This window comes from Diuraphis noxia, unplaced genomic scaffold, assembly GCF_037042655.1.
Source record: "Diuraphis noxia isolate RWA-SAM2 unplaced genomic scaffold, SU_Dnox_SAM2 contig0001, whole genome shotgun sequence".
NCBI lineage: Eukaryota > Metazoa > Arthropoda > Insecta > Hemiptera > Aphididae > Diuraphis > Diuraphis noxia.
In genome coordinates, this window is record NW_028301711.1 from 46,835,513 (window position 1) to 46,852,343 (window position 16,831).

The following is a 16,831-nucleotide window of genomic DNA, read 5'->3' on the forward strand; positions in this document are numbered from 1 at the left end:
TTTTTTATAATTTTTACAACATATTATGTAAAAATCACGAAAATTCGTAAATTATTTTATGCTAGAAATTAATAAAAAATGTTCCTTTTATATCTAAGATTTAAAAATTTAATACAAGACTCATTATATATTTTTACTATAGCAATTGAAAAATAAAAGAAATATATAGTCACAATTTTTTTTTTATAAGCATTTAAAGTTCAAATTTTGACTAAATACGTAAAAATCACGAAAATTCGCAAATTATTTCAAACTAGAAATTCGTAAAAATTTTTCTTTTTAAAACTAAGATTTGAAAATTTTTAATAATCTATAATATATCCTAGACAGATAAACCGTCTTCGCTCAGAATCGTTTTTCGTATACAATGATATAATATCATTGGATTCAAATTTAATTCCATCCATTACAGTAACCCACTTGTAACCTACTGTACAGCAGAGCGACATACACGACTTACCCGCTTTTTTTTTTCTATTGGTGCTGCAGGTAACGCCGATCAGGACAGTTAATAATATATATATATATATACATAAAATAATAATTTATCACATAGGTATCAAGTTCTAGCTGTGCACAAGTTAGGTAATTAATGTAAGGTTAGGATTATCGATAATAGAGCTAACTTTATGTTCAAATTTTTAGGTAACCAATAATTAGTCATCTTTAAAAGAAATCTTGACAGTCTTTTGGTTAATCCGCTGGGAATCGTATCGATATACTATATTAATTTTATGCTATAAATAAAATATTGAGTTAAATAATAGTTGGCGAGTATAAATAATGAGTTCTGATAATAATATATGTATAAAACATCAGCTCCAGTAGCCAACTAATTTCTAGTTTTAGTTTCGTATATTATTGGTATGTATTATTTAAATGATAATGTAATAACTTCTATCAGCTACGCGGCTCGCAAGAGTGGGATAGGCGGATGCACAACACAAAATTTCGGAGTCACGTGCGTTTAGATTTATGACGTAGGTAGGTACATTTTGTTTTAATATTTATTATCACCTAAACTACACTACGAATAGGTACGAATAAATTGAAGACGTCATACGTAAAAAACAATCCTTGATTATTATTCTTGTTATAGGTTGACAATTGACAAGTAGATACAGTGTGTGTACAATTTTGCCTCTACAGAATACGGATAAATCGGCAGAATTCCTAAAGTTTTATGTATAGCAACATTCAGGTGTTGATTTAGGCGAGTACTTCGGTGACTAGTCAACTGTCCTCCATTTAAAAGAGGCCTAATTTTGATTCATATCATTTTTAATAGACTAATGTCATTTCAGAACAACATTTTATGGTGATTAAAATAATAGTAATAAAAAAAAGTAGAAAGTTATAACTTATTTCTGCGCTAAAAACTTAAAACGTATATTAGTGATATTACTGTCGATAGTACTATTTGCATTATTTTAATTTTATTTCCAAATAACCCACGGGGATGGTGGCCTCTTTAAAATCAAACTCCCTGTCCTCAAAATCTGTAAATAGGGCCATAGTTATAACCTATATTATGTGTTAAACCCATAAAATAACCTGTATTTGTAAATCATACCTAATATTAAATCCTATGAAAATAAGAGTTGAAATCAAAAATATATTAAATAAATAAAATTCAAATCAACACATCCATGTAATAAAATATTTAATTATGATTGTTGATATTAAGATATTATAATTGCTTATTGTATACGTATTTAATATAGACTCATACTAGCCAAAATATATTACCCGCAGAGTTTATAAAGGTTACGAAATTCTATTTTAATTGTACTGGGAGTTATAGTTAATTAAAATATGATTGGAATTCCAGAATTTAGCATGTTCACAGAGTGAGCTTTCTTAATTTTAATTTAAAATTTTTTTTTTTATTGTAGTTTGTATAGGATAGGTTAGATTAGGTTCGGTTAGGGTAATGTAATTATTTCAGTCATTGAACGCTAAGGACAACTTAAGTACTGTTACACGAAATTATAACTTTGGTATTAATTTAATCTTTATGTTATTGTTACGGTTAGAAACAATTTAATGAGAAAAAAAATTTAGAAGGTAAAGTCAAATAATATTGTAGCAATTCTTTGTGCTCAAACGTGCTGCGTTCAGGCATAAAATGACAAACGCGTAAATTCTAAGTAGGACTCGAATTTATATGCTCTAAAAACCTAAAAAATATGCACTATAAAACATGCATTTATACTCTTATATTTTATAGGAATATACTCTATAAAATAAAAAATAAGCAAAACACATGAAGAAACAAACATGATTTAAGTATATGATTCACGAAAACGTACTCAATAACAGATTACTAGCTACTTCTCCCAATAGGCCTTGAAATGAAAAAAAAACGAATTTTTCAAATTTCATGGACTATAAATATGACTTTAAATATGTCATTTTAGTTAATATCAGAAAAATATTACAAATTATGCATTTAAAACCCGTACATATACAACACGAAATTGTATAGAATACAAAAATATGCAGTACCTACATGTCAAAAAATGGTAAAATATGCAAAAATATACAAAATAAAACTTTGTATATTGTATCTATTGACTATAATAATCAATAATAATTGTAGTATACTTGGATATTTTTGAACTGTTTAGAAAAAACATGCATATTACAATGCATATTAATCCGGTCCCTATACTTATAAGTATCGTATATAATTGTAATCAAATATCTCGTGCGACGGATCTGCGGAAATGGTTTTGAATTGACCACTATGCAAATCGTATACCACAGGTGCAGGATGAGTTATTACCTCGTATCACTTATATATCAACGACAAGAAATGATATTATCGTGCTTATATATAATATACTGCAGACATTAATATGCGATTGACGGTCTTGTTCGTCAATCCTCTGTACAATACCCATCATATTACATTATATTATATTCGAACGTGAGTCGTCATCGTACCTTCCCATATCGTATACCTACTAATATCATTGTTATTACACTGCAGCTGTATACTTAATATATTATACGCGAGCGCGCGCGTATAGGTTGAAATCATTTCCTACTTTTTGTTTCGAATTGTTTATTAGCAATTTGATATCATATATTTCTATTTTTTTGCAATTCACCGCTGCGACAACCGTGTGAATCCGCGATCACAATAATATTGCTACTATTATTACTATTATTACTATTATTACTATTATTGTCGATATAATTAATAGACATTCGCTGCTGCTGCTGCAGATACGAGGAGACTACGATACGTGTTGCACGGGGACCAGCGTATGCAATTTGACTACAACGCGAAGGGAAAGGGAGCTTCGGTGGCCATGAGCGACGAGCGGATCCGCGTATAGTGGCACCCGGCAAACGATCCGATACTCCACAGACTGCAGTCATTGTTCGGTGCCCGTTGGCTCTATCTGTCCTGTTCTGGTCAAATATATTAACTGCAATATCGACACATAAACCTTGCGTATATTATACATTGTACAAATATATAATACATATCGCACGTGTTATGTATGTGTGTGTGCTTGAGCGTATTTTTCTTACATTATATTAAATTTTGACGCAATACTGCTACGCACACGATATTATAGATTTTTTTTTCACCGGGACCGGGCCGGGCATCTGACCAACGAATCGATCACGTTTTCCTGCAGTGAAATTTTGCGGATTTTTCTCGGTTTTTGTAGTATTTTTTTAAATTTTTATTTTTTTTTATATTTCCGTTACGTTCATAATTATATTATTTGTTTTTCACGAAGATTTATATATACGTCTATACCACGTGACATCGACGTCCGGACAACAACGTGAGTGTACACATCTATATAATATATAATTAGGTAGGTATGTACAATATGTTTATGCACCTATACCTATATAGTGATGATTAATTTTTCTCTTTTAATTTTTTCCATCATTGTGTCCATATAATATAGCCGTGTTTGTGTATACTTATAACCACTACGTGGTTCGTTATAAGATCACAAATCTATGTTCTCCTGTATAGTTCTATTCATCGTAATTCATAATATTATGATATGCTTAAATGCGTGATATCGATTATACGTATTTTTATTATAGTCAATACGAAAGTTACGGTCACACTCACCATACCTACTGTATTGAGTCATAAATTGTGTGTAATCATTTCTATGTTACACAGTTACAGTGTACCTACATAAATGATGAAAGAATTAATTGAAAGAAACTACCGATGTTTTGAAAATATTTTTTTTTACATAATTATTACTCTGCAGACTTAATACGGTAAATTTTAAAAAACAAAAACCGCATGTATTACGATAAAATAGAAATGTATAACTCATTCCTTCAAATATGGGTTGTAACTTAAAAATTAATTTTTAATAGAAATATTTTTTCCTACTTAACGTTTGGCACGTTTTAATTTTCAATCAAAACGATTAAGAGAACTAATTTTGATAAATTATTGCATTTTGTGCAATGTGCATATATAATATATGATAATTTATTTTTATGGTGCTTAAATTAATTTCAATATCAACTTAAATAATTTTTTGAAAGCGAATTATTATTAATTAATTTTGAGTATAAATATGTCTTTACATCATTGTATAATAGGAATAGCGTTTATTAATCATACAAATTGTAGTAAATATCACACATAATATACAACTTAGGTAGGTTAGTATAATAGTATATTGTACTAAAAATTTAACAAATACAATTTTTTAAAGTATTGAAAATACGCTTAAAATTCAGTAATATTACAAAAATATTTAAATTTAAATTTTCATACTACGCTATTTTTTCTTATAAAATCTGTGCACACGTGCACAACATAAAATTAATAATAATATAAACAATAGGTATTAGGTATGATAAACTTCATATTATAATATTATGATTGATAATAATACAAAAATAAAAATTTTATTTTATTATTACATATTTTTTTTTTAATTCAGTTGTCAACGAGATTTATTATTTCTTTACGCGATCACCGACGTAGGTAATGAACGAAAGTAGTATTCTTGCGGTTCGCCTTGTAATATAAAATGCATTTAACATAAAATCGTTCTAATCGTTCGTTCGTAATACACTTATTTAATCATAAAAAAATGTATTATCAATATCACACGTGAGCTTTACTGACTATTTGGTGTCTAATTTTTGTTGTAGAGCTTTGTGACAGCATATTATATAGAAACAATGGTACGAAGATAAATTGTGCATCGGGATATCGTTACCTATATTGACTTTTTTATTGTCGATTCGCTTTTTTATTTGCGACCACTGCACGAGCCTAACGGGGCTGGGCGACATGGATCAAAGTCAGCGGAATTATTACAAAACGAATATAGCTGCTCTGAATTTGACCGCGGCGCTGGTGAAAAGTGAGCCATTGAACGAGAAAGAGGACGACGCGAAATGGCCCTGTCTCGAAACGGTCAGCGGCAAAGATATTTTGTCCACAGAGACATCATCCACAACCTCCAGAGACGAAACGTCCAACGCATCCAATCACAAAAGGAAACCGCTCTGTACCATAGGTATGTGATGTTTGTTTATTATTATGATAGTCATTATTGTTTTAAAAACAGCATAAAACCGTATATAGCTGCAGATAATGTTGCATACGCGCGGCGAGCAGGAATATATAATATAAGTTGTGTCACTTAAAGATGAACATAAAAATACAATAATAATCCGAAAATACGTTTGTTATTTTCTTCAGATTTTCGTATACCTATGTCCTATACAATATGATATTAAATAGTTACGAGATATAATAATATCGCGTAATACTATCTGGTGCTAGGATGTAAATCCTGGTAGTATAGGCATGATTGCGATCGAGATTTCAAATCGATCACGCGGCGCATTATATTAGTAGAATTTGAAAAGTTTTTATCGATGATTACGGCTCATTCACATCTGATCATAAACAGCTAAAACTTTAATTTTAGCAAACATTATTGTACGTTGTATCAATCTAGTCAATCATTAAGCCAGATAAGTAATTTATATAGTTGTTAAATTTTTACATAACCAACTGGCCGAGTAAATATATCAGATTTTTAAACATAAAAGTAGGTATCTATAAAAGTACAGAGTGATTCAAAATTTATGTTACAGCCGTTTTATCATATAAATATTAAAAATATTAAAAACTATATAATAGAAAAGTTTTCTATTTAGAAACATCTATTATAATTTCATAATTTAATAATTGTTTACAATATTTTGGAAGGGTTTTAGGGGGTCAACTTTAAAAATTCGAATGGAAACCTATTACTTTTTTTGCAATCATAATGTGGAGAAATTTTTTAAATAAAGTTTAGTGCATAAATAACATATTTAAACAAAACTCTATGCTCGAGAATTATATTCAAATTGTTTAGAAATTTTAGGGTGCAATATTTTTCAACCGTCGATTTTATTTAAACGTCTAAATGTCATAATATTATAGACGAATCAATTTCTTGTTCATAATCTTTTTTTTTTTAATAGAAATATATGTGTTTATATTTTTTACATAATAATATTAAATATTTTCATTATTTTATCGCTCATATAATTTAACGATTTTTGTGATGAAACAAGCCTTATATACTTTTGGTGACTAATACCTACCTTATAATTTAAATAAATACTTAGGTACCTACCTATGGTTAAAATGACCAAACCATCTTTTGTACCTTCAGTTTCGCCATACGTCAAGGTTGTATAGTGTTCTTTAAACCATGTCTATGAAGACCACAGAGGGTAAAATAACAGTTTAATAAAATTTCTATTTTAACCCAATTTCAAACTTACTTCATATCATACGAATTAATTTAACATAAAATTTATTTTCAGTGAGCAGTTTTAATGACTATATAATAATAGAGCAGGTCTATGAATATCGGGCATTTTTAAAACTAATTAGGTATGTGTATTTATTTAGGTACTGTTTCAAAATAAATAAAAATGTATTAATTAAATTAATTAATGGATTATAATATATACGATAAAATAAACAATTACTGTCCATATAAAATGTATTTTTATATTATACAATTTTAAAAATTAAATAAAACATTAGAGATGTCTATTATTATTTTTACGAAATTTTTTACTTCCTTAATCCTATGATAAACAGTTAGTTAGTTTTTCAACAAAATTCGATGACGCGATTACCTATTTTCAAACCATCGGATTTGCAAATTTTATTCGGCCGTTTTTAAACACAATAATTATAGCCGAGAAAGGTCATACAAACATATAGAAAAAAATAATAACGTGTACTATTAAGTAACACTGCTTAAAGTGATAATAATAATGTAATTCTTATACATAATATTATTTAGTCATACAATTTTGCATTTCACATTTTGCTAAAAACCTATTACTATAGGTGATAGGAATTTTTCACCAATCTTAAAAAGAAGCGGTCAGCCTTGGTAATCGGTTTGTTTTTAATATTGCGTATGCGATAGAAATTGAAACTAAATCAACCTTGCATCCCACTGGTTCCCAAACAAGCCGAATTAACAATTGCTACTTGTTTATTGGGTTAAATGAAATGGCTAGCATATGGGAATTAAAATGATAGGTAGGTATATTAAAAAACGAATAGAAATTATAGGGCCGTCGATACTCTATAGAAAGCTGTAACTGCAGTAATTATCCACCTAGTGATTTATTCTCTATGCGTAATCGTAATTACTAATTGTATAGAAATAAACATATATTTTTAAATTATATTTTTATAGTTAGGAACCCACACCAACGCAACATAATATATAGTTAAGTATTTAAATTATACAAAATATTTTATCGAGTTATATATTATAGTGTTTTTAGTTGTATACAGTTAAATCTGCAGTATCGTTTTGTGCAATTAAACTTCATAAAATTTGTGTAACCTAAATAATGAAAACTATTAATTAAAAATAAATATATACCTTAATTGTATCAATTGAAATAATGAAAAAGTTTATGTAAGTAAAATTGTGAAATAAATTTGATAATTATTAAGAAACTTCAGGTATAAGCTCTAGTTAAAAATTAAAATGTCAAAATAATAATTATACTTTTATGCGAGATTATAAGCATTAAATTTAGTACATAAATGTAACATATTATCTATACACGTTTTGCAAAAATTATAAAAAATGTGCACTTAAAAGTTAAAATAAATCAAGCATTTTGTTCACAAGTTGGAATGATGAAATTCTTAGATTGTTGATTTGTTTTTAAATTGAAATTATGATAAATAAAAAATATGAATTATTTCTGATCTTCCATTAACAAGAAAATAATAACCGATGAATTGCAAGTGTGATGCATTTACTGCGGTAACTATTATATTTATATATAATTGTATTTCCGTACTTACCAAAAGCTCGTACTCATAAGTAAATTAGGTACTTAAATAAATATTTACATTTCAATAATAATAATTTTTAACTTATAAAGATATTAGAGATATAATAGAAAATTGAAAAATATAACCTTAAATATAAACATTTCGATAAATATGAATGAGACACTATTAAAATAGGAATTGAACGTACATTTAATGCGGTAATATTCCTAAATACGTATAGGCATACGGTTTGCTCGGGAAAATGTAAAAAAAGTTTCATAAATACTGTAGGTATGTGTAGTTTGGTATAATAATATTTTTATCAATGTCAAGGTGAATGCAAACATGATTTCATCGTGCTAAGGACCGAAATAAAAAATATAAAAGATGTAATCATGATAACTATCTTATTCAATGTTCACACAATATTATAAGTTTCGTGTATTTTATTGACTAGTTGCAACAAACAAAATAATGCAATTCTGTTTCACGTGCGCATTGTTATTCGTTCTATGAGCAAAGCTTTAAACATTATATTTAATTATTGTTACTTAATCAATGGACAAAAATACCGCATTAATTTAGGTTCAGTGTGTAGTTAAATTGCTTTTTATTTTTTTTTCATACATCAACAGTTTTTATTATAGTTGGAGACGATAAAATGTTAATAATTATAGCCCGTCTCTGATTTAATAACTGCACTACTTACTATTTTGAACTCAAATTTAAATAAATAATGATGGGATCCGTAAGTCGATAAATTTGGTCCGAGTGACCAATCTATACCGTCTGAAATTGAATTATTTAATATGGTTAAACATAAAGTTAAAATTAAGTTCCATGTAGTAAAACACTCGAAATAAGGTACGCACATTTTATCATTACGTATACAATATACATAATACATATTAATTCAATGTACATGTCATTATAAAAAAGTATTTAATTGGTGTAATAATTGGGGGAAATGTGATGAATACATTTATTTTTTTCATGTTTCAATCATAATGTAATGATAGTGTGGAAATTCACTTTGGCCATACGTGCACTATATACACACATGCCAATTTATTACGTGGACGTATTATAAAAACCTTAATGTGTCTATGATAATTATTGATTATGAAAAAACTAATAGTTTTTATGTCTACCGTAAAATATAATTTTGTATAATATCTACATATTAATTGCTGATATAGGTTCGGGGTTTAAACTGTTTAAAGTAAATTGATGTTTAATATAATTTAACATTAAATGTATTTAACGTTATTACGGATTATAATTTATATTATAAATAGTGGATAGTGATACGCAACAATTTTGACGTGATATATACAGTACTAGTCTTCAAAATCGCATTGTATCTTATGCGCGTGACAAATAAATAACAATTAAAAATATAAAATAATAACCGGGACAGTCGCTCTGCTGCATTGTAGGTTTCGATTGTATCTCGCCTGGTGCCATTGAGTATAGGTCACTGTTGTAATGAATGTGTTAAATTCAATGATAAATGATTGCGGTTCTAAACAGACAGACACGCTGTATAGTTGTATAACTAAGTACTTATTAGTAATTTGTTTTTCTATTAGTTACACACTAAGACAGAAAGTTTAATTAATTATTGCCAAACATATTGTATATTATCGTATATTATAGTTATTAATTTATTATGATATTATATCATACATACCTATTATTGTTAACTATTATAAGTGTGTGTATAACGTATCAGAACAGAGTGAATAAGTTCACGATATACATGGTTTAAAATAAGCCAGAATATTTGTAAGCTTGTTATTAATTGTCATTTAAATATACAACATCGTCAATTTTTTAACTTAAAATATTTATAAAAATGAACTATATTTTTTATATATTTAAATTACTGAAAAATAAATACACGCCACATTTTCAAACTAAAGTTATAAAAATTGAAAACTTGTACTTATAACTTTAAAATAATTTGAAAATATTCGTGATTTTGTCAACTTTTAACATCAGACACTCATAAAAAAACTTTTAAACCCGTATTTTTTATAATTTTTTATATTTATGAAAAACTAATTCACTAGTTTTGAACAGAAAAACAGATTACAACATAAATCTATCATTCCAAATGTCTAAAAATAGTCCTAAAAAATCTAGAATATATTGGTTAAAATGTATACCATAATCATGTCTGGAAAATGATAATATAAATGCTTGGTAAAAATGTCAAATATATTATCTGATTATCAACCTTTGTTATTTTTAATTTTTTAGTTTTCCTGTTTATTAAAAAAATTACATTTTTACTGATCTGAAAGACGGTGACAGATACAAAAATAAACAAATAAAACACGTCATTAAAAAAACCATAACCAAGCAACAAATTCATTGCTCATTCTATTCACTCTGCAGAATCTAAAACGACATTTTCATTGCCATAATTATTGCATTTTGTATTTTTGTCTCTGGACTTTGGGAAGTACTCACTGTCCTCCACGTAGACGTTGCACAATAGCTCACACCCATGGGCGTTCTCACGGGGGGATAAATCCCCCCCCAAGGCTCTTTATTTTCTTGCATATTAGTGATATATATTTTGTCTATTTTTGGTAACCCTTACGGGTATCTTGTAACAATTTCTTTCACCCCCTCCATTGAAAAATCCTGAGAACGCCTCTGCTCACACCTGTTAATATCGGCAAATATCTCCAAAAAAAAAAACAAATGGGTAATTACAGGTCCGGCCATGTCTGGGTATTTCCAAAACCGTACCGCGGCAGCTGAATAAAATATACAGATCTGCAGTGACACCACCCACGTTGCCACATTATTATAATCATTTTAACATGATTTTATTGCGCATTATGTGTCATATTAAAATTATTGAATAATATACAAAAAACAATATTATACCTAATACATATTATAATAGGCATACTTGTAGTCCAGTATTATGACGACGTCAGTGTGGTTTTTGAAGTTTTCACGATTATATTAATTTATCGCCACAGCCGATATCCAACCCGCGGCAGTCTCGTGTTAATAACAATATTGTGTAGGTACCATAATCTCACTTGTCTGTCTTGTCACGTGAACGTCGGGCCGACCCGAATTTCAATGGACTCTCCCGCGGTGTGCGGTTGGGCCGGTGACTAAGTTCACGGATCTATACCACTCGAGTGCGTCAATAGGATCCTCTATACCTATATAATATAATATTATTATTATATATTGTACATGCGGGACTGGTGTATACGTTCGCTGAATCCTTAATGCGTCGTCTCCGCCACCGCCGCCACCACCTCCGTTACCCGTTTTGTTTTAACGTTGACCAACTGTTGACCTTGCGGACAAATAACGACGTGTGTACTCAAACACTTTAACGCTACCGCGGATCCCGACTGTGGTGTGCCCCGGGAAGTCAACATCGCGACCACCGCCGTCATCGTCATCGTCTTCGATACCACTATAACAATATAATATATAATATATGCCTACCTATTAAATTCCTATATAACGCCTTCTGCAGCCGGAACTCGTAATAGACTGATGAGCGATGATCGACTAAAACACAATGCAAGTACTTTTTTTTATTATTATTATTTGAATTAAGCCTCGGCAACTATGGCCATTGGTAACAATGGGTTTAGCTCTAAATTATTTACATGTTAGTTTACAATGCGAGTACTATATGGTTTAATTATTAGCAATTATTACGTCTTACTGTGATTTACTAATGTTGATATGATGATAGGTATCACTATTGCATTTGTGGTAGGTATATACAAATTGTAGCTGCAGTTGTACCTACTTATATTTTCTAAGGATAATTTATTCAACAAATCCTGACATTGTTAATGAAAAATAGCAGTTCCACTTTATGCTGTTCGATTATAGTTTACATTTTGAACGCCTAGCTAATTCAAAACTCGTTTTTTACTGGTTACGATTTATACAGTTTCAAAAACTATTAGGCAATTGTGTACTATACCTACCAACATGCATAAGATGATGCGATGAAATAAAGATACTTAACTACTAACTGACATTGTAAATATATATATATTCTTATAATCATTATATAGTTTCGTTGTATCCGATTAATAATTATTGTATCATAGATTGTATCGTAAATTTTGAGCTCTAAATATACAGTCAACGAATAATCGAGCAAAATTAAGTTTCAAAACTTGTGGACGGGTTTCTGTGATTGGACCTACGGTAGGTACTTATCTATTACCTACGTTCTACGCCTACGCCTACTACAGTTGAAACAGTAAAGTTAATAGACGGATTATCTACAACACTATATGTCTATATATAATTCAACAATTGGCTATATGATTTACAAGGAGCTACAATATTATAATATTACCATATTTAAGTTCATATTATTACTGACACTATATCTGATTATTATTTCGTAGTTCTTTACGTATACTATACGTAACGAATAATCATCTCAAAAATTGGTTCCAAAAAAGAACGAATTCCAAAAAGTGTTGATGGGTTTCTGTTACTAGACACCTAGATAATTTGTCGGTTGAATACCAATTTTACTGGTCCCCAATCTTTCTACATATGTACGCAAAATCAGAAAATAAAAATACACTCAAAGTTTCTTTAAATCAGTTGGCTAGTCAGCAGTATTTAAAATTTTAAACGTAAATTTAATTAAATATCACGCCTTTATTTTATTCGTTGTGACATCCGTAAAATTCCAAAATTATGCTTTTAAAGTTTTTCTAGTTGAAAGATATGTGAACACGCTTTCCCATAATATAAATTACGTTCGGTATATTTACAATGGATCGGTAAAACAAAATACAATAATTATTATATTAGAAAATACGTTGATATAATACACAAGACAATCCTGTACAATACGAATTTTAATAATCTGTGAGGCATATAAGTATACACTAACTGCAATATAATATGGTCATATTAGTGAAAATGTTATCGTTTAAAATAAAAGTGGCGATATCTATAATTTTTTTGCTTTTGTTTTTTTTTAACGATATTGTTTCATTTTTAATTATTGTTTTATAATGTATTGAGTGTTGAGGTTTAGTAACGTACACAATTTAATTTAAAAAAATGCATTTAAATTTTACAATAGATACACCTATACATTATCCTCACTCCGTATCCAGGTATCACTAAACAAGAACGCACCATATATTAACATATTACTTATATTATTATTAAGCACGCCACTAACCGCAAACCGTTGTTTTCATCTCACGTAGTACCTGAACAAACGTTAACAGTTTTTAATGCCGTCATTTCTATAAAATATACTTAATTATAAATTACAGGATTTTCATCGGTTAACACGTCATGCGTGCTTAATATAATAATATATGTGCATATAAGTAGGCACTCTTAAAATGTATATACCTACCTAGTATACCTACGTACGTGTATTCGTGTATATTACCAACGTTTTTTTAATTTTAATTTTAATTGAAATTATTGTTAGTTGCCAGTGATGTATCTAAGGGAATAATAATCTACATGAGGAAATATTGAAATTTATTGGTGTTTCACTCAAATTGAAGGTCGTGAAGATGTGAGTTATCTATAATAACCTAGGAATAGACGATGATTCCTTTTTATAATAATTGACGTGTTTCCTGGAAATATTAACCAACAATACGAAACTGCAGTGATTTTAAAATGCATATTTATATTTTACCTATACAATATAAACATTTGTTTTTTTTCTATTTAAACACTATAGGTCAATAACCTAAATATTTTCATTTTTAAAATTTCATTAATATTGTATTATAATATTATGTAGTACTAATCTGGTCCAGTGATCAAGGCAAATTCGTATAGTTATTAATAATAAAAATTGCATTTTTTATTTAATGATTCATTAATTTCATGCAGTCTTAAGAATATTGTAAATGGAACGAATCGCACATAGTAGTTAGTTATAGAACGTCTATTTTTAGTGTCCTGCGCAGCTGTTGCTTGTGTATTATGGTATATGTTATTACGCTTAAATTTAAAAAAAAATCACTTATTAAGTTTGTCTAGAGATTTCTTATTATACAATAGCTATAGCAGGTCGAAGAACTTCTTTACATATTATAGTTGTACTTCAATTTTACATTACTATTTTTAGTTTTTGTTAAATTTTAGTTTTTTGACCATTTAAATACTATTTAGTCGTTGGATAAGCACAGTGGTAAGCGTGTCGTTAAACTTTTTCTAGTTCGAAATCGTTTTAATATATCGGTTATAATAATACTCGCATGAGGCGTATATGACGTGTAGGTAATGCCGGAATGAAAGAAAACGGCCCACCGAGATTTTAATTCGTCTATCGGTATTTCGTGAGTGGTGAGTGATAAAAATAAACGTTGGTCTTTAAATATCGTCGCGAAAAAAAATAAATAAAAAAGTCTCATGTTGGCAGATCCGGTAACTTTGATGGTTAATTAATGTCACCATACATATTATTATAAAGCAGCCACAAAACTATAATTTTTTTTTTATACGAATAGCTTCTGTAAAAAAAAACTCCGTTGTGCATCGTCGCAACTATTCGTGTGCTTAGTAAATGACATATGGTTAAAAATACGATTCCGAAATACGAAGTGGTGCACTAAACACACGTATACCTATCTGGCTTCCTATACCACAATGTCGCAGACAATATTCGACACTCCCTGTAAAGGAATACAATATATGGTTACCGAAAAAGTTCTATATTTTTGACCGTTTGTCAACCTGCAGTCACTACTAGTACGATAATAATAATACTATAAAACGTTTTCGGGGAATATTGACATTACTATTATTTTATTATTATACATTTATACCTAGGTATAAGTGTATAACGATACGTGGGTAACCGACAATACTTACATTGATTACTTATATATATTATATATATCGTTCGTTCGTCGTTGCGATAGTCTAGTGGATTGGATACATAGAATATATGATATTGATTATTCGAATCATATATTCCTTCGACTAATAATTGAAGAGGAACTAAAGACAAAGGTTTAATTGATATGAAATTGATTTTTTTTCTCACGGAAATATAATATATAAATTAATATTTAACTATGATGTACGTAACACGGTGCCGAGAAGGTTGAATTTTCCAGTGTGTAGGTGCGTGTGTATGCAGTATTGGAATATTTAATTAATTCAAACATCGTCTTGAAAAACGCACTCACGTCATAGGTTTTGGCTGGTACATTATATATATTTATATATGTATATCTTATATGTATAGAAGGTTGAAACCATAAATGAGTGCAATCAATTTCCAAAGTACCTATATACGTAGGCTTATTATTTTGCCCAAAATGACTTTTGCAGTCATAGAACGCAACGTGTGGTTTTTTATTGCATACACATACACACGTGGAAACCTATAAAAAAATAATAGTACTTATTAGCATTTATCATATTATTATAAAATGTTAAAATCAATAATACTAGGTATAAATCATCATTTTATATGTTGTCTTATACATTAATGTATTATTTAAATATATATTTTGTAACGTTTATAGGTTTTCAGGTAAACACTTTGTAGTGTGTACGGTGTTTAAGCCTTAAGGACAACTGTTTTACTATAGGTAAATATTGAACATTGATTTTACCGTTGCCAAACATCTGTAGATTTTTTATAATATTTTTCAACGTATACTAGTAATTTTTTCACAAATTACATCCTGGTAACTTCTATGATGGCACAATAAGCTATACAGTTTATACTTATTATATACTCAAGTTTCATGGCTCTGAGATAGATTATTTCATTCTCTTTATTTGAAACTATCGAGTTTTATTCAATGTTTATTTAAAAAAAAAAAAAATTCAAATGGAGTAAACATTCTGGTTTAAATTCCTCTCCGAGCGCCAATGGACACGTTATAATATGAAGATTTCTCACGATTAACCATGTGATTTATCGGTCTCTAAATATACCGTAGACTTTATTTACAAGAATATATGGTATTCTATTAAAGTAAATAAATAATAATTTCGTATTTATAACAATTTATATTACATATATGTCATAATCACAAATATATAAATCGCACTGTATGTACGTATTTTGTACATACCTATTGGATCAAATTTTTCAATATTACGTTTAATAGTTAGGTTTTAATTTGTTGAATTTCGTGTAGTTTTAAACATGTAGCGTATAATAAGAAAAAAAATGTACTAAGATTTAAATTCTTGAACAACTGAATCTCTTAACGATTAACGTTTTCAAATAAGTTGGTAAATATTTATAATGTATCACTTTATATCATAGTATCGGGTAACTAAGCTTAGCTCAGGTTCAGTTTCTTAAAAATTATAATTTGATCAGGTATTAAACTCTAATTAAGTTCCTCTCGGCGGTGCAATATTATATGTAATAGAGGTGGAAAAAAATTTGCAATTTAAAATCATTTCACAAGATAAAAATGAATTGAATTCGGACCTAACCTTGATTTTTTTTTTTGAAAACGAAGT

At 28.7% G+C, this 16,831-nt stretch overlaps 1 protein-coding gene across 3 annotated transcripts in view; it reads left to right on the plus strand.

Moving 5' to 3' along the window:
* Positions 1 to 3,372: 3,372 nt before the first annotated feature.
* Positions 3,373 to 16,831, plus strand: part of LOC107168715 (scavenger receptor class B member 1-like) — a 44,910-nt gene continuing 31,451 nt past the window's right edge. The window contains exons 1-2 of one of the 3 annotated variants that reach the window (XM_015518219.2): positions 3,373 to 3,842; positions 5,164 to 5,534. In XM_015518219.2, the coding sequence (XP_015373705.1) occupies positions 5,306 to 5,534 (229 nt within the window). In that variant the 5' untranslated portion in view covers positions 3,373 to 3,842; positions 5,164 to 5,305. Of the gene's footprint in view, positions 3,847 to 5,163; positions 5,535 to 16,831 lie in introns of all 3 variants that reach the window. The other 2 variants (XM_015518218.2, XM_089216844.1) reach the window with 2 other exon arrangements.